At 44.5% G+C, this 19,350-nt stretch overlaps 1 protein-coding gene across 1 annotated transcript; it reads left to right on the plus strand.

The window, feature by feature from the left end:
* Positions 1–16,790: 16,790 nt before the first annotated feature.
* Positions 16,791–19,345, plus strand: LOC125546892 (predicted GPI-anchored protein 58; the record flags this gene model as incomplete). The annotated part of the gene is made up of 2 exons (XM_048710991.1): positions 16,791–17,719; positions 19,323–19,345. Coding segments are annotated over exons 1-2 (873 nt in total), but the record flags the coding sequence as incomplete, so codon positions are not given.
* Between the last annotated feature and the right edge of the window lie 5 nt (positions 19,346–19,350).

Below are 19,350 nucleotides of genomic sequence, written 5' to 3' on the forward strand. Positions count from 1 at the left end.
GAGATCAAGGTGTCGCGCCGGTGACAATGGTGATCACGACGGTGCTTCGGAGATGGAGATCACAAGCACAAGATGATGATGGCCATATCATATCACTTATATTGATTGCATGTGATGTTTATCTTTTATGCATCTTATCTTGCTTTGATTGATGGTAGCATTATAAGATGATCTCTCACTAATTATCAAGAAGTGTTCTCCCTGAGTATGCACCGTTGCGAAAGTTCTTCGTGCTGAGACACCACGTGATGATCGGGTGTGATAGGCTCTACGCTCAAATACAACGGGTGCAAAACAGTTGCACACGCGGAATACTCAGGTTATACTTGACGAGCCAAGCATATACAGATATGGCCTCGGAACACGGAGACCGAAAGGTCGAGCGTGAATCATATAGTAGATATGATCAACATAGTGATGTTCACCAATGAAACTACTCCATCTCACGTGATGATCGGACATGGTTTAGTTGATTTGGATCACGTGATCACTTAGAGGATTAGAGGGATGTCTATCTAAGTGGGAGTTCTTAAGTAATATGATTAATTGAACTTAAATTTATCATGAACTTAGTCCTGGTAGTATTTTGCAAATTATGTTGTAGATCAATAGCTCGCGTTGTTGCTTCCCTGTGTTTATTTTGACATGTTCCTAGAGAAAATTGTGTTGAAAGATGTCAGTAGCAATGATGTGGATTGGATCCGTGATCTGAGGTTTATCCTCATTGCTGCACAGAAGAATTATGTCCTTGATGCACCGCTAGGTGACTGACCTATTGCCGGAGCAAATGCAGACGTTATAAACGTTTGGCTAGCTCAATATGATGACTACTTGATAGTTTAGTGCACCATGCTTAATGGCTTAGAATTGGGACTTCAAAGACGTTTTGAACGTCATGGAGCATATGAGATGTTCCAGGAGTTAAAGTTAATATTTCAAGCAAATACCCGAGTTGAGAGATATGAAGTCCCCAACAAGTTCTATAGCTAAAAGATGGAGGAGAATCGCTCAACTAGTGAGCATGTGCTCAGATTGTCTGGGTACTACAATCGCTTGAATCAAGTGGGAGTTAATCTTCCAGATAAGATAGTGATTGACAGAATTCTCTAGTCACCATCACCAAGTTAGTAGAACTTCGTGATGAACTATAATATGCAAGGGATAACGGAAACAACTCCCAAGCTCTTCGTGATGCTGAAATCAACGAAGGTAGAAATCAAGAAAAACATCAAGTGTTGATGGTTGACAAGACCACTAGTTTCAAGAAAAGGGCAAAGGGAAGAAGGGGAACTTCAAGAAGAACGGCAAGCAAGTTTCTGCTCAAGTGAAGAAGCCCAAGTCTGATCCTAAGCCTGAGACTAAGTGCTTCTACTGCAAAGGGACTGGTCACTGGAAGCGGAACTACCCCAAGTGATTGGAGGATAAGAAGGATGGCAGAGTGAACATAAGTATATTTGATATACATGTTATTGATGTGTACTTTACTAGTGTTTATAGCAACCCCTCAGTATTTGATACTGGATCAGTTGCTAAGAGTAGTAACTCGAAACGGGAGTTGCAGAATAAACAGAGACTAGTTAAGGGCGAAGTGACGATGTGTGTTGGAAGTGGTTCCAAGATTGATATGATCATCATCGCACACTCCCTATACTTTCGGGATTAGTGTTGAACCTAAATAAGTGTTATTTGGTGTTTGCGTTGAGCATGAATATGATTTGATCATGTTTATTGTAATACGGTTATTCATTTAAGTAAAATAATAAATTGTTGTTCTGTTTACATGAATAAAACCTTATATGGTTACACACCCAATGAAAATAGTTCATTGGATCTCGATCTTAATGATACAAATATTCATAATATTGAAACCAAAAGATGCGAAGTTAATAATGATAGTGCAACGTATTTGTGGCACTGCCGTTTAGGTCATATTGGTGTAAAGCGCATGAAGAAACTCCATGCTGATGGGATTTTGGAATCACTTGATTATGAATCACTTGATGCTTGCGAACCATGCCTTATGGGCAAGATGACTAAAACGCCGTTCTCCGGAACAATGAAGCAAGCAACAGATTTGTTGGAAATCATACATACTGATGTATGTGGTCCGATGAATATTAAGGCTTACAGCAGGTATCATTATTTTCTGACTTTCACAAGATGATTTGAGCAAATATGGGGATATCTACTTGATGAAACATAAGTCTGAAACATTTGAACAGTTCAAAGAATTTCAGAGTGAAGTGGAAAATCATCGTGACAAGAAAATAAAAGTTTCTACGATATGATCGCAGAGGTAAAATATTTGAGTTACGAGTTTGGTCTTCAGTTAAAACAATGTGAAATAGTTTCACTACTCACGCCACCTGGAACACCACAGCATAATGGTGTGTCCGAACGTCATAACCGTACTTTATTGGATATAGTGCAATCTATGATGTATCTTATCGATCTACCACTATCGTTTTGGGGTTATGCATTAGAGACAGCTGCATTCACATTAAATAGGGCACCATCAAAATCCGTTGAGACGACGCCTTATGAACTGTGGTTTGGCAAGAAACCAAAGTTGCCGTTTCTTAAAGTTTGGGGTTGCGATGCTTATGTGAAAAAGTTTCATCCTGATAAGCTCAAACCCAAATCGGAAAAATGCGTCTTCATAGGATACCCTAAAGAAAATGTTGGGTAAACTTTCTATCACAGATCCAAAGGCAAGATATTCGTTGCTGAGAATGGATCCTTTCCAGAGAAGGAGTTTCTCTTGAAAGAAGTGAGTGGGAGGAAAGTAGAAAACTTGATAAGGTAATTGTACCTTCTCCTTTATTGGAAAGTAGTTCATCACAGAAATTTGTTCCTGTGACTCCTACACCAATTAGTGAGGAAGCTAATGATGATGATCATGTAACTTCAGATCAAGTTACTACCGAACCTCGTAGGTAAACCAGATTGAGATCCGCACCAAAGTGGTACGGTAATCCTGTTCTGGAGGTCATGTTACTTGACCATGATGAACCTACGAACTATGAGGAAGCGATGATGAGCCCAAATTCCGAGAAATGGCTTGAGGCCATGAAATCTGAGATGGGATCCATGTATGAGAACAAAGTGTGGACTTTGGTTGACTTGCCCGATGATCGGCAAGCCATAGAAAATAAATGGATTTTCAAGAGGAAGACGGACGCTGATACTAGTGTTACTATCTACAAAGCTAGAATTGTCGCAAAAGGTTTTCGACAAGTTCAAGGTGTTGACTACGATGAGAGTTTCTCACTCGTATCTATGCTTAAGTCTGTCCGAATCATGTTAGCTATTGTCGCATTTTATGAAATCTGGCAAATGGATAAACAAAACTGCATTCCTTAATGGATTTATTAAAGAAGAGTTGTATATGATGCAACCAGAAGGTTTTGTCAATCCTAAAGGTGCTAACAAAATATGCAAGCTCCAGCGATCCATCTATGGACTGGTGCAAGCATCTCGGAGTCGGAATATACGCTTTGATAAGTTGATCAAAGGATATAGTTTTATACAGACTTGCGGTGAAGCCTGTATTTACAAGAAAGTGAGTGGGAGCACTACAACATTTCTGATAAGTATATGTGAATGACATATTGTTGATCGGAAATAATGTAGAATTAATCTGCAAAGCATAAAGGAGTGTTTTTAAAGAAGTTTTTTCAAAGAAAGACCTCGGTGAAGCTGCTTACATATTAAGCATCAAAATCTATAGAGATAGATCAAGACGCTTGATAAGTTTTTTCAATGAGTACATACCTTGACAATATTTTGAAGTAGTTCAAAAATGGAACAGTCAAAGAAAGAGTTCTTGGCTGTGTTACAAGGTATGAAATTGAGTAAAGACTCAAAGCCCGACCACGGCAGAAGATAGAAAGAGAATGAAAGTCATTCCCTATGCCTCAGCCATAGGTTCTGTAAAGTATGCCATGATGTGTGCCAGATCTATTGTATACCCTACACTGTGTTGAGCAAGGGAGTACAATAATGATCTAAGAGTAGATCACTGGACATTGGTCAAAACTATCCTTAGTGGAATAAGGAAATATTTCTCGATTATGGAGGTGACAAAAAGGTTCGTCGTAAAAGGTTACGTTGATGCAAGTTTTGACACAGATCTGGATGACTCTAAGTCTCGATCTAGATACATATTGAAAGTGGGAGCAATAAGCTAGAGTAGCTCCGTGCAGAGCATTGTTGACATAGAAATTCACAAAATACTTACGGATTTGAATGTGACAGACCCGTTGACTAAAATTATCTCACAAGCAAAACATGATCACACCTTAGTACTCTTTGGGTGTTAATCACATAGCAATGTGAACTAGATTACTGACTCTAGTAAACCCTTTGGGTGTTGATCATATATCGATGTGATCTATGGGTGTTAATCACATGGTGATGTGAACTATTGCTGTTAAATCACATGGCGATGTGAACTAGATTATTGACTCTAGTGCAAGTGGGAGACTGAAGGAAATATGCCCTAGAGGCAATAATAAAGTTATTATTTATTTCCTTATATCATGATAAATGTTTATTATTCATGCTAGAATTGTATTAACCGGAAACATAATACATGTGTGAATACATAGACAAACAGAGTGTCACTAGTATGCCTCTACTTGACTAGCTCATTAATCAAAGATGGTTATGTTTCCTAACCATAGACAAAGAGTTGTTATTTGATTAATGGGATCACATCATTAGATGAATGATCTGATTGACTTGACCCATTCCGTTAGCTTAGCACTTGATCGTTTAGTATGTTGCTATTTGCTTTCTTCATGACTTATACATGTTCCTATGACTATGAGATTATGCAACTCCCGTTTGCTGGAGGAACACTTTGTGTGCTACCAAACGTCACAACGTAACTGGGTGATTATAAAGGAGCTCTATAGGTGTCTCCAAAGGTACATGTTGGGTTGGCGTATTTCGAGATTAGGATTTGTCACTCCGATTGTCAGAGAGGTATCTCTGGGCCCTCTCGGTAATGCACATCACTTAAGCCTTGCAAGCATTACAACTAATGAGTTAGTTGCGGGATGATGTATTACAGAACGAGTAAAGAGACTTGCCGGTAACGAGATTGAACTAGGTATTGGATACCGACGATCGAATCTCGGGCAAGTAACATACCGATGACAAAGGGAACAACGTATGTTGTTATGCGGTCTGACCGATAAAGATCTTCGTAGAATATGTAGGAGCCAATATGGGCATCCAGGTCCCGCTATTGGTTATTGACCGAAGACGTGTCTCGGTCATGTCTACATTGTTCTCGAACCCGTAGGGTCCGCACGCTTAAGGTTTCGATGACAGATATATTATGAGTTTATGAGTTTTGATGTACCGAAGGAGTTCGGAGTCCCGGATGAGATCGGGGACATGACGAGGAGTCTCGAAATGGTCAAGACGTAAAGATCGATATATTGGACGACTATATTCGGACATCGGAAAGGTTCCGAGTGATTCGGGTATTTTTTGGAGTACCGGGTAGTTACGGGAGAAGCAATGGGCCTTGATGGGCTTTAGTGGGAAGAGGAGAAAGGGCCAAGGGGCTGCTGCGCCCCCCTCCCCTCTAGTCCGAATTGGACTAGGGAAAAGGGGGCCGGCCACCTCTCCTTCTCCTCCACTTTCTTCTCCCTTCCTCCCCTCTTGGTGGACTCCTACTAGGACTTGGAGTCCTAGTAGGACTCCACATCCTGGCCGCACCAAGCCTTGGCCGGCCTCCTCCTCCTCCATCCTTTATATACTGAGGCAAGGGGCGCCCCATGGACACACAAGTTGATCTTCGTGATCGTTCCTTAGCCGTGTGCGGTGCCCCCCTCCACCATATTCCACCTCGGTCATATTGTAGCGGTGCTTAGGCAAAGCCCTGCGACAGTAGTACATCAAGATCGTCACCACGCCGTCGTGCTGACGGAACTCTTCCCCGACACTTTGCTTGATCGGAGTCCGGGGATCGTCATCGAGCTGAACGTGTGCTAGAACTCGGAGGTGCCGTAGTTTCGGTGCTTGATCGGTTGGGCCGTGAAGACGCACGACTACATCAACCAAGTTAACGCTTCCGTTGTCGATCTACAAGGGTATGTAGATCACACTCTCCCCCTCTCGTTGCTATGCATCACCATGATCTTGCGTGTGTGTAGGAATTTTTTTGAAATTACTACGAAACCCAACACTTGCACCAGTCCATAAATGGATCGCTGGAGCTTGCACACTCTGTTATCTCCCTTTGGATCGATAAAACCTTCAGGTTGCATCATATACAACTCTTCTTCTAGAAATCCATTCAGGAATACAATCTTTACATCCATTTGCCAAATTTCATAATCATAAAATGCGGCAATTGCTAACATGATTTGGACGGACTTAAGCATCGCTACGTGTGAGAAGGTCTCATCGTAGTCAACTCCTTGAACTTGTCGAAAACCTTTTGCAACAAGTCGAGCTTTGTAGACAGTAACATTACCATCAGCGTCTGTCTTCTTCTTGAAGATCCATTTATTCTCGATGGCTTGTCGATCATCGGGCAAGTCAACCAAAGTCCACACTTTGTTCTCATACATGGATCCCATCTCAGACTTCATGGCCTCAAGCCATTTTGCGGAATCTGGGCTCATCATCGCTTCCTCATAGTTCGTAGGTTCGTCATGGTCAAGTAACATGACCTACAGAACTGGATTACCATACCACTCTGGTGCGGATCTTGCTCTGGTTGACCTACGAGGTTCGGTAGTAACTTGATCTGACGTTTCATGATCATCATTGTTAGCTTCCTCACTAATTGGTGTAGATGTCACAGGAACCGGTTTCTGTGATGAACTACTTTTCAATAAGGGAGCAGGTACAGTTACCTCATCAAGTTCTACTTTCCTCCCACTCACTTCTTTCGAGAGAAACTCCTTCTATAGAAAGGATCCATTCTTAGCAACGAATATCTTGCCTTCGGATCTGTGATAGAAGGTGTAACCAATAGTTTCCTTTGGGTATCCTATGAAGACACATTTCTCCGCTTTGGGTTCGAGCTTACCAGGTTGAAGCTTTTTCACATAAGCATCGCAGCCCCAAACTTTAAGAAACGACAACTTTGGTTTCTTGCCAAACCATAGTTCATAAGGCGTCGTCTCAACAGATTTTGATGGTGCCCTATTTAACGTGAATGCAGCCGTCTCTAAACCATAACCCCAAAACGATAGCGGTAAATCAGTAAGAGACATCATAGATCGCACCATATCTAGTAAAGTACGATTACGACCTTCGGACACACCATTACGTTGTGGTGTTCCGGGTGGCGTGAGTTGCGAAACTATTCCACATTGTTTTAAATGTAGGCCAAACTCATAACTCAAATATTCTCCTCCACGATCAGATCGTAGAAACTTTATTTTCTTGTTACGATGATTTTCCACTTCACTCTGAAATTCTTTGAACTTTTCAAATGTTTCAGACTTATGTTTCATTAAGTAGATATACCCATATCTTCTCAAATCATCTGTGAAGGTGAGAAAATAACGATACCCGCCGCGAGCCTCAATATTCATCGGACCACATACATCAGTATGTATGATTTCCAACAAATCTGTTGTTCACTCCATAGTTCCGGAGAACGGCATTTTAGTCATCTTGCCCATAAGGCATGGTTCGCAAGTACCAAGTGATTCATAATCAAGTGATTCCAAAATTCCATCAGTATGGAGTTTCTTCATGCGCTTTATACCAATATGACCCAAACGGCAGTGCCACAAATAAGTTGCACTATCATTATCAATTTTGCATCTTTTGGCTTCAACATTATGAATATGTGTATCGCTACTATCGAGATTCAACAAGAATAGACCACTCTTTAAGGGTGCATGACCATAAAAGATATTACTCATATAAATAGAACAACCATTATTCTCAGATTTAAATGAATAACCGTCTCGCATCAAACAAGATCCAGATATAATGTTCATGCTTAACGCTGGCACCAAATAACAATTATTTAGGTCTAAAACTAATCCCGAAGGTAGATGTAGAGGTAGCGTGCCGACGGCGATCACATTGACTTTGGAACCATTTCCCACGCGCATCGTCACCTCGTCCTTAGCCAGTCTTCGCTTAATCCGTAGTCCCTGTTTTGAGTTGCAAATATTAGCAACAAAACCAGTATCAAATACCCAGGTGCTACTACGAGCTCTGGTAAGGTACATATCAATAACATGTATATCACATATACCTTTGTTCACCTTGCCATCCTTCTTATCCGCCAAATACTTGGGGCAATTCCGCTTCTAGTGACCAGTCTGTTTGCAGTAGAAGCACTCAGTCTCAGGCTTAGGTCCAGACTTGGGTTTCTTCTCCTGAGCAGCAACTTGTTTGCCGTTCTTCTTGAAGTTCCCCTTCTTCTTCCCTTTGCCCTTTTTCTTGAAACTGATGGTTTTATTGACCATCAACACTTGATGCTCCTTCTTGATTTCTACCTCCGCAGCCTTTTGCATCGTGAAGAGCTCGGGAATAGTCTTATTCATCCCTTGCATATTATAGTTCATCACCAAGCTTTTGTAGCTTGGTGGCAGTGATTGAAGAACTCTGTCAATGACACTATTAACAGGAAGATTAACTCCCAGTTGAGTCAAGTGATTATGATACCCAGACATTTTTAGTATATGCTCACTGACAGAATTATTCTCCTCCATCTTGCAGCTATAGAACTTATTGGAGACTTCATATCTCTCAATCCGGGCATTTGCTTGAAATATTAACTTCAACTCCTGGAACATCTCATATGCTCCATGACGTTCAAAACGCCGTTGAAGTCCCGGTTCTAAGCCGTAAAGCATGGCACACTGAACTATCGAGTACTCATCAACTTTACTCTGCCAAACGTTCTTAACGTTGTCAGCAGCATCTGCAGCAGGCCAGGCACCCAGCGGTGCTTCCAAGACGTAATTATTCTGTGCAGCAATAAGGATAATCCTCAAATTACGGACCTAGTCCGTGTAATTGCTACCATCATCTTTCAACTTTGCTTTCTCAAGGAATGCATTGAAATTCAAGGGAACAACAACACGGGCCATCTATCTACAACAACATAGATAAGCAAAATACTATCAGGTACTAAGTTCATGATAAATTCAAATTCAATTAATCATATCACTTAAGAACTCCCACTTAGATAGACATCCCTATAATCATCTAAGTGATCACGTGATCCATATCAACTAAACCATAACCGATCATCACGTGAAATGGAGTAGTTTTCAATGGTGAACATCACTATGTTGATCATATCTACTATATGATTCACGCTCGACCTTTCGGTCTCAGTGTTCCGAGGCCATATCTGCATATGCTAGGCTCGTCAAGTTTAACCCGAGTATTCTGCGTGTGCAAAACTGGCTTGCACCCGTTGTAGATGGACGTAGAGCTTATCACACCCGATCATCATGTGGTGTCTCGGCACGACGAACTTTGGCAATGGTGCATACTCAGGGAGAACACTTTTATCTTGAAATTTAGTGATAGATCATCTTATAGTGCTACCGTCAAACAAAGAAGAATAAGATGCATAAAGGATAAACATCACATGCAATCAATATAAGTGATATGATATGGCCATCATCATCTTGTGCTTGTGATCTCCATCTCCGAAGCACCGTCATGATCACCATCATCACCGGCGTGACACCTTGATCTCCATCGTAGCATCGTTGTCGTCTCGCCAACTATTGCTTCTACGACTATCGCTACTGCTTAGTGATAAAGTAAAGCAATTACAGGGCGATTGCATTGCATACAATAAAGCGACAACCATATGGCTCCTGCCAGTTGCCGATAACTCCGTTACAAAACATGATCATCTCATACAATAAATATAGCATCATGTCTTGACCATATCACATCACAACATGCCCTGCAAAAACAAGTTAGACGTCCTCTACTTTGTTGTTGCAAGTTTTACGTGGCTGCTACGGGCTGAGCAAGAACCGTTCTTACATACACATCAAAACCACAACGATAGTTTGTCAAGTTGGTGTTATTTTAACCTTCTCAAGGACCGGGCGTAGTCGCACTCGGTTCAACTAAAGTTGGAGAAACTGACACCCGCCAGCCACCTGTGTGCAAAGCACGACGGTAGAACCAGTCTCGCGTAAGCGTACGCGTAATGTCAGTCCGGGCCACTTCATCCAAAAATACCGCCGAACCAAAGTATGACATGCTGGTAAGCAGTATGACTTGTATCGCCCACAACTCACTTGTGTTCTACTCATGCATATAACATCTACGCATAAAACCTGGCTCGGATGCCACTGTTGGGTAACGTAGTAATTTCAAAAAAATTCCTACGCACACGCATGGTCATGGTGATGTATAGCAACGAGAGGGGACAGTGTCGTCCACGTACCCTCGTAGACCGTTAAGCGGAAGTGTTATGACAACGCGGTTGATGTAGTCGTACGTCTTCACGATCGACCAATCCTCAGTACCGAACGTACGGCACCTCCGCGTTCAGCACACGTTCAGCTCGGTGACGTCCCGCAAACTCACGATCTAGTAGAGCTCGGGGAAGAGTTTCGTCAGCACGACAGCGTGCTGACGATGTTGATGAAGCTACCGCAGCAGGGCTTCGCCTAAACACCGCTACAGTATGACCGAGGTGGATTATGGTGGAGGGGGGCACCGCACACGGCTGGGAGAGATCTTTGTGATCAACTTGTGTCTAGAGGTGCCCCCCTGCCCCTGTATATAAAGGAGCAAGGGGGAGGCCGACCGGCCCTTGTTGGCACGCCTAGGAGGAGGAATCCACCTCCTAGTAGGAGTAGGATTCCTCCCTTTCCTACTCCTACTAGGAGGGGAAAAGGCAGGGAGAGAAAGAGAAGGAAAGGGGGCGTCGCCCCCCTTCTCCTAGTCCAATTCGGACAGGGGGAAGAGGGCGCGCTGCCTGCCCTAGGCCGGCCCCTCTCTCTTTCCCTTATGGCCCAACAAGGCGCATTAGCCCCCGGGAGATTCCAGTAACCCCTCCGGCACTCCAGTAAAATCCCGATTTCACCCGGAACTATTCCAATGTCCAAATGTAGGCTTCCAATATATCAATCTTTATGTCTCGACCATTTCGAGACTCCTCGTCATGTCTGTGATCATATCCGGGACTCCGAACTACCTTCGGTACATCAAAACATATAAACTCATAAAACCGATCGTCACAGAAATTTAAGCGTGCGGACCCTACGGGTTCGAGAACTATGTAGACATGACCGAGACACGTCTCTGGTCAATAACCAATAGATGCTCATATTGTTTCCTACATATTCTACGAAGATCTTTATCGGTCAAACCACACAACACTATACGTTGTTCTCTTTGTCATCGGTATGTTACTTGCCCGAGATTCGATCGTCGGTATCCAATACCTAGTTCAATATCATTACCGGTAAGTCTCTTTACTCGTTCCCTAATACATCATACCGTAACTAACTCATTAGTTATCATGCTTGCAAGGCTTATAGTGATGTGTATTACCAAGAGGGCCCAGAGATACCTCTCCAACAATCGGAGTGACAAATCCTAATCTTGATCTATGCCAACTCAACAAGTACCATTGGAGACACCTGTAGAGCACCTTTATAATCACCCAGTTACGTTGTGACGTTTGGTAGCACACAAAGTGTTCCTCCGGTATTCGGGAGTTGCATAATCTCATAGTCATAAGAACATGTATAAGTCATGAAGAAAGCAATAGCAGTAAACAAATGATCAAGTGCTAAGCTAACGGAATGGGTCAAGTCAATCACATCATTCTCCTAATGATGTGATCCCATTGATCAAATAACAACTCATGTCTATGGTTAGGAAACTTAACCATCTTTGATCAATGAGCTAGTCAAGTAGAGGCATACTAGTGACACTATGTTTGTCTATGTATTCACACATGTATTATGTTTCCGGTTAATACAATTCTAGCATGAATAATAAACATTTATCATGAAATAAGGAAATAAATAATAACTTTATTATTTCCTCTAGGGCATATTTCTTCAATATGTGGATGACATATTGTTGATCGGAAATGATACGAAATTTCTGGATAGCATAAAAGGATACTTGAATAAGAATTTTTCTATGAAAGTCCTCGGTGAAGCTGCTTATATATTGGGCATCAAGATCTATATAGATAGATCAAGATGCTTAATTGGACTTTCACAAAGCACATACCTTGATAAAGTTTTGAAGAAGTTTAAAATGGATCAAGCAAAGAAAGGGTTCTTGCCTGTGTTACAAGGTGTGAAGTTGAGTCAGACTCAATGCCCGACCACTGCAGAAGATAGAGAGAAAATGAAAGTCATTCCCTATGCTTCAACCATAGGTTCTATCATGTATGCAATGCTGTGTACCAGACCTGATGTGTGCCTTGCAATTAGTTTAGCAGGGAGGTACCAAAGTAATCCAGGAGTGGATCACTGGACAACGGTCAAGAACATCCTGAAATACCCGAAGAGGACTAAGGATATGTTTCTCGTTTATGGAGGTGACAAAGAGCTCGTCGTAAATAGTTACGTCAATGCAAGCTTTGACACTGATCCGGATGACTCTAAGTCACAAACCGGATACGTATTTATATTGAACGGTGGAGCTGTCACTTGGTGCAGTTCTAAGCAAAGCGTCGTGGCGGGATCTATGTGTGAAGCGGAGTACATAGCTGCATCGGAAGCAGCGAATGAAGGAGTCTGGATGAAGGAGTTCATATCCAATCTAGGTGTCATACCTAGTGCATCGGGTCCAATGAAAATACTTTGTGACAACACTGGAGCAATAGCCTTGGCGAAGGAATCCAGATTTCACAAGAGAACCAAACACATCAAGAGACACTTCAATTCCATCCACGATCAAGTCAAGGAGGGAGACATAGAGATTTGCAAGATACATACGGATCTGAATATTGCAGACCCGTTGACTAAGCCTCTCTCACGAGCAAAACATGATCAGCACCAAGACTCCATGGGTGTTAGAATCATTACTATGTAATCTAGATTATTGACTCTAGTGCAAGTGGGAGACTGAAGGAAATATGCCCTAGAGGCAATAATAAAGTTGTTATTTATATTTCCTTATATCATGATAAATGTTTATTATTCATGCTGGAATTGTATTAACCGGAAACTTAGTACATGTGTGAATACATAGGCAAACAGAGTGTCCCTAGTATGCCTCAACTTGACTAGCCCGTTAATCAAAGATGGTTAAGTTTCCTAGCCATAGACATGTGTTGTCATTTGATGAACGGGATCACACCATTAGAGAATGATGTGATGGACAAGACCCATCCATTAGCTTAGCACTATGATCGTTTAGTTTATTGCTATTGCTTTCTTCATGACTTATACATGTTCCTATGACTATGAGATTATGCAACTCCCAAATACCGGAGGAACACTTAGTGTGATATCAAACGTCACAATGTAACTGGGTGATTATAAAGATGCTCTACAGGTCTCTTCGATGGTGTTTGTTGAGTTGGCATAGATCGAGATTAGGATTTGTCACTCCGTGTATCAGAGAGGTATCTCTGGGCCCTCTCGGTAATGCTCATCACTATAAGCCTTGCAAAAAATGTGACTAATTAGTTAATTGCGGGATGATGCATTATGGAACGAGTAAAGAGACTTGCCGGTAATGAGATTGAACTAGGTATGATGATACCGACGATCGAATCTCGGGCAAGTAACATACCGATGACAAAGGGAACAACGTACGTTGTTATGCGGTTTGACCGACAAAGATCTTCGTAGAATATGTAGGAGCCAATATGAGCATCCAGGTTCCGCTATTTGTTATTGACCGGAGATGTGTCTCGGTCATGTCTACATAGTTCTCGAACACGTAGGGTCCGCACGCTTAACGTTCGATGACGATTTGTATTATGAGTTTATGTGATTTGATGACCGAAGGTTGTTCGGAGTCCCGGATGAGATCACAAACGTGACGAGGAGTCTCGAAATGGTCGAGACATAAAGATTGATATATTGGACCATGTTATTCAGACACCGGAAGTATTCCGGATATTTTCTGGTAAAACCGGAGTGCCGGAGGGGTTACCGGAACCCCCTGGGGAAACTAATGGGCCACCATGGGCCTTGTTGGAGAGAGAGGAGGGCAGCCAGGGCAGGCCGCGCCCCCCTAGCAGTTCAAATTGGACAAGGGAAGGGGGGCGGCGCCCCCCTTTCCTACTCCCTCTCCCTCTCCTTCCTTCCCCCTCTCTCCCTTTTGGTGGAATCCTACTAGGACTTGGAGTCCTAGTAGGACTCCCCTCTTGGGCGCGCCCTAGGGGCCGGCCGGCCCTCCCCTCCTCCCTCCTTCATATACGTGGGGAGGGGGGCACCCTAACACACACAAGGTGATCTTTTAGCCGTGTGCGGTGCCCCCTCCACAGTTACACACCTCGGTCATATCGTCGTAGTGCTTAGGCGAAGCCCTGCGCCGGTAACTTCATCATCATCGTCGCCACGCCGTCGTGATGATGAAACTCTCCCTTGGACTCAACTGGATCAAGAGTACGAGGGACGTCATCGAGCTGAACGTGTGCTGAACACGGAGGTGCCGTACATTCGGTGCTAGGATTGGTCGGATCGTGAAGACGTGTGAGTACATCAACCGCGTTGATAAAATGCTTCCACTTTCAGTCTACGAGGGTACATGGACACACTCTCCCCGCTCGTTGCTATGCTTCTCCTAGATAGACCTTGCGTGATCGTAGGATTTTTTTTGAAATACTACGTTTCCCAACATACTTGTGGGTCATCAATGTCGCACGATGCATCTCGGCCTTCGGATTCATCACACCACCACCACTGAGCTTGTCGCATACTCTAACGCCGACTAGGCCGGCTGCCTCAACACACGTATGTCTAAAGAGACAAAACACCGACTCTCGGTCTTGTGTCGAGGCGTAGTACCGAGCGGTTGCCAATGCCACGGAGTCAACGTGGCTATGCCAGCTTCTCAGCTAACTCCATCAATCTCTAGCGCGCACCACAATAGTCTATTGCGACAACATCATCTCTATGTACATGCCGAGCACCTGATGCAACATCAACGCATGAGGCATATTAGATCGATCTTCACTTTGTGCGAGAGCATGCCACGCTTGGTGAAATACGCGTTCTTCATGTGCCACAAGCTCGTAGTCCACTGATATTTTGACCAAAGGTTTACCGACAGGCGTCTTCCTCAAACTCTAGTCCAGTCTCAACGTCGGGGAGCCCAAAGTTTTGAACAACTCATGCACTATGTGCACATGTACAACCTGCGTGATAGGCATTATCGGCTAGTGTCGTTGTACTCTCTCCCTATCCCCCTCTCTCGTGCAATTGTATATATAAGCACACAATGCCAGTTGATACAATCAGGAAAGAGTTTACACCGCCTAACTCTCTTAGCCATATGTGAAGCTTTCCATGAAGCTTAGATAGGCCACTTGCACATTTTCAGGGTCTAACTCCCCCGCATTTTCATTCTAACTTTCTTTTTTTAGAAAATTTTCAATCTTAACCATGATAGTCAACTTAACCAACAATGGTGTTAAAAAAACTTAACCAACAACGTGCTTTTAAGACATCTCACCACTCATGTCGAACGGTAACCAACAACGTGTTGAAATGAACCCCGCTAAAAAAACATGTTGAAGCAAACAACTATATAGAAACTTCCCCGCAAAAACAAATAATAGAAATTCATAAACATTAGAATCTAAAAGGAACTCAAAATCAAAAGGGAAATGTTACAAATCAACTGATAGATTACGTCGCTTGCGTTGACCACCTCCCTTTGTTGCCACATGTCCCGTGTGCGCCCTAGTACAGTGCACCCCCGAGTTTCTAGAAATATCCGGGGCAACTCTGTCCCCTTCCTCTAGTGTTTCACCCTCGTTCTTTCAACCCACTTTTTCCGATCTGGATGAAGCCCAAATACTAAGATCTATGCCGGCTGCTGCAAGGTGCATGCATGAATGGTGTTTGGAAGGCGCTGATGATGCGGGCTAGGGCTCTGCTCGCCACCGCGTGCTTGGCAGATCCATGCCCGTTGCTGCAAGGTGTCGTTGATGCGGGCCAGGGCACCGCTCGCCACCGCGTTCTTGGCAGATCCATGCCGTTGCTGCAAGGTGCCGTTGATGCGGGCCAGGGCACCACTCATCACCCATGCTAGGCAGATCCATGCCCGTTGCTGCAAGGTGCCGTTGATGCAGGCCAACCCCTTTCTCCTTTCCTCCTCCTCTCTCCTTACCCCCCTCTCTTTCCACAAACGAGCTCCCAAACCAACTCTCATGACGTTCTTTTCTTGGGTGCTTTTCTGTAACAATACCTTTATTGTAAAAAATTCTACAAAAAGAACTATGTATAAAAATTTCATAAAAAACATTCTGCAACAAGACCTTTGTTAGGATTTTTTTTTTTTGCAACAAGAGCAAATTCTGTACCAAAACTTTTGTGCAACTAGATCTATGCTGCAAAAAAAATTATGCAACAAGATTCCGCTCAATGCGCTAGATCCAACGGCTCGCGACTTGGCCAATCTTTTAAAAAGTTCAGCTGACTAGCACGCCTCAAATCAAAGAGACTTGGTTTTATCTATTTGATCCGATATACATCGTGAGAAGGCACGGAAAGGCGATTACATCTGATACGGGCTCCCAAATTTAATTTGGCAGGACATTATCTAAGCCATCAAGGAGGAAATTTAACCAGCCGGCACGGAACTCATCACACCCGATCTACACGTACACACAGCAAGCCGGCCCCGACCGACCCCGAACCAGTTCGTTCCGCCCGGTCGCCGCACCACCCGCCCCCCCAAACACCGGCGGTGGTCATGCCGCCTCCGCCTCCTCCGCAACCCCCCCCCCCCCCCCCTCCGCCGCCGCCGTCTTCGCCCCCTCCTCTCAGCGCCCACCGCCTCCCTCTCCCGCCCGCGCCGTCCTCTCCCACCTCGCTCCTCCTCGCGCCGGCCCCCTCCCCGTCCCGCGCCTTCGCGCTCCTCTTCCCGGACGCCTCCGCGCGCCTCTTCGCCTCCCTCCCCGCCCCCGCCTCCGCCGCGTCGCCCGCCCCAGCTCCCACCCCTGTGCCCTCCCCGCTCGCCGCCGCCGCCTGCTTCGCGCTCCTGCTCCCCTCCTCCCACCTCCTCTTCCTCTCCGCGCACCCGGCCCCCTCCTCCCCCGCGGTCCACCTCCGCGCCTACTCCCTCGCCTCTGCTCGCTTCGCCCCCGCCCCGCTCTCCTTCAAGCGCCACGTCTCGCCCTCCGGCCTGCCCCTCCACGGCCTTCCGTTCGGCCTCGGCGTCCGCCTCGCGGGCGGGGTCAACGCCGTGGCGCTTCTCTCCCTCGCCGCCGGGCAGATCTGGGTGCTTGCACCGAGGATGGCCGCGGACGGGAGGACGCTTGAGCTGCACAAGTGTGCGGTCATCCAGCTCGAGCCAACGCGGCCGGTGTATGCCATGGAGGTCGCCATGGGGAGGCTGCTGCTCGGCGAGGCTGGCGGCGTGCGCGTGTTCCCACTGAGGAGTTTGATGAAGGGTGGGAGGGAGAAGGAGGGGAGGAAGGAGGGTGCCGCGGCATCAGCAAAGAAGAGCTTGCATAAGAAAAACGGGATTCTGAATGGACTGATTGTGCCAGTTGGGCGTGGTAGTGGCGCCCGAGGTGGTCAAGGAGGTGCTGCTTCCGACTGTGAGTATTTCCCGCTTCTGTGAAGCTTTGATTCCGTTTTATAACCAGACAATCAAAGAACTAGCACTAAAGTAATTAGGTTTGCGCTTCGTCGCCGACGATTGCGGGCGCCGTTATCTTCCTGAAGACGTTGTCGTGGTGCTCCTCTGTGTGCCAGGGTTCCGGGTGAAGACCCTTGTTCCTTTTGGACTCGGCAACGGCGACGTTTTCCCTCTGGGGGGGGGGGGGGGGGGGGGGGAGGGGGGGGGGGGGGGGGGGGGGGGGGGGGGGCGTTGTCGTGGAGCTTATGTGTTTAGGGCACCGTGTAGCGCTGCACTCAGTTTTCCCAATGCTTTCTTTTGGTAGCGTAGTCGTACTTCTGCTTGATCCGACTATCTTGGGATCGGCATTGTTTGAGGGCTACCCCACCATCTTGTATCGTTCGTTCGGCCGTGTACTTCGTTCGATGTTTCCTTTATTATATATAAAGCGGGGCGAAAGCCTGTTTCGAAAAAAAAGTAATTAGGTTATCAGCTAGGTCTCATGCTCAAAGGTGTGTCTTTGCTAGTGACTTCATATCCGAGTGTTCACCTCGGATGTTCAAGACAACGTAAATGTGCCAGTGGAAATGATGAAATATGAAATGTCTGATCAATTCATATTGTAGGAGTATTTCTTTTTCATTGCAAACAAGGAATATTTGGTTATTTCCATTAATTTAATTGTGTGCCCCTCTAGTTGTCCCACACTTCACTTTCTGTTTGCTGGGTCAGTTAATGGTCTTCTTTTTCATATATAACAGTAAAGGAGCAAAAGCTGGAAGCGTTTTTTTCCTGTTATAAGCAAACTATTTACATGTCTATGTTATGCCTATTCTTATGTTATCTCGGCCCCATTTTCCCCAACTGGTGGCATTTTTTTATGAGCAAACATATTTGAATTGACTAATTTGCATCTAAGCCATAATCATTTCAAACTCAAAATTCCGTAGAGATAAACAACATTCGTTACCGCATGGTAATTCGTTATGTGGATGGGCACCAGACAAACTTTTATTCTGTTCATAGTCATAGATATTGCTAGGTGCTCACATATGTTGCGTGCCATATTTACTAGGACTGTGCTGATGTAAATGGCAGATAAATAGAAGGTGAGTACTTCACTGGGTCTTGGGGGCAGGTCCGTGCAGACATGACGATCAATCCTGACCTGTACCAGTACCAACATCTCCTGGATTAAATTGATTTATTTCTTGAGCCAAATCTACCGCGTAGGATTTCTAGTAGTATATATTAATAAGTACTCCCTCCGTAAAGAAATATAAGAAATATAAGTTTTCTGATTCCACTAGCCTCTCGAAGGACCCCTTGTCCAGAGGATGTACTGTATGTGAATAATCACTAGGACGTGTGTCAACTATATAGCATTCTCAGATAGTTACACAGCAATTCATATCTGGTTCCTTTCAGACACGCTAACTTACAAGCAAAACTCGTAATTGGTACTGCTACTAGAGTTAGTTGTATTCATAGAGTCTTAAACAAGGTTTATGATTCTCCACTTGTACTGCTTGCAGCTGTATTTTCGCAAAATCAATTAATATGTTTCCAATTTATTCTTTCAGGTAAGCTTACAACCTTGAGGGTAAAACA

Source organism: Triticum urartu, chromosome 3, assembly GCF_003073215.2.
Source record: "Triticum urartu cultivar G1812 chromosome 3, Tu2.1, whole genome shotgun sequence".
Classification (NCBI taxonomy): Eukaryota; Viridiplantae; Streptophyta; class Magnoliopsida; order Poales; family Poaceae; genus Triticum; species Triticum urartu.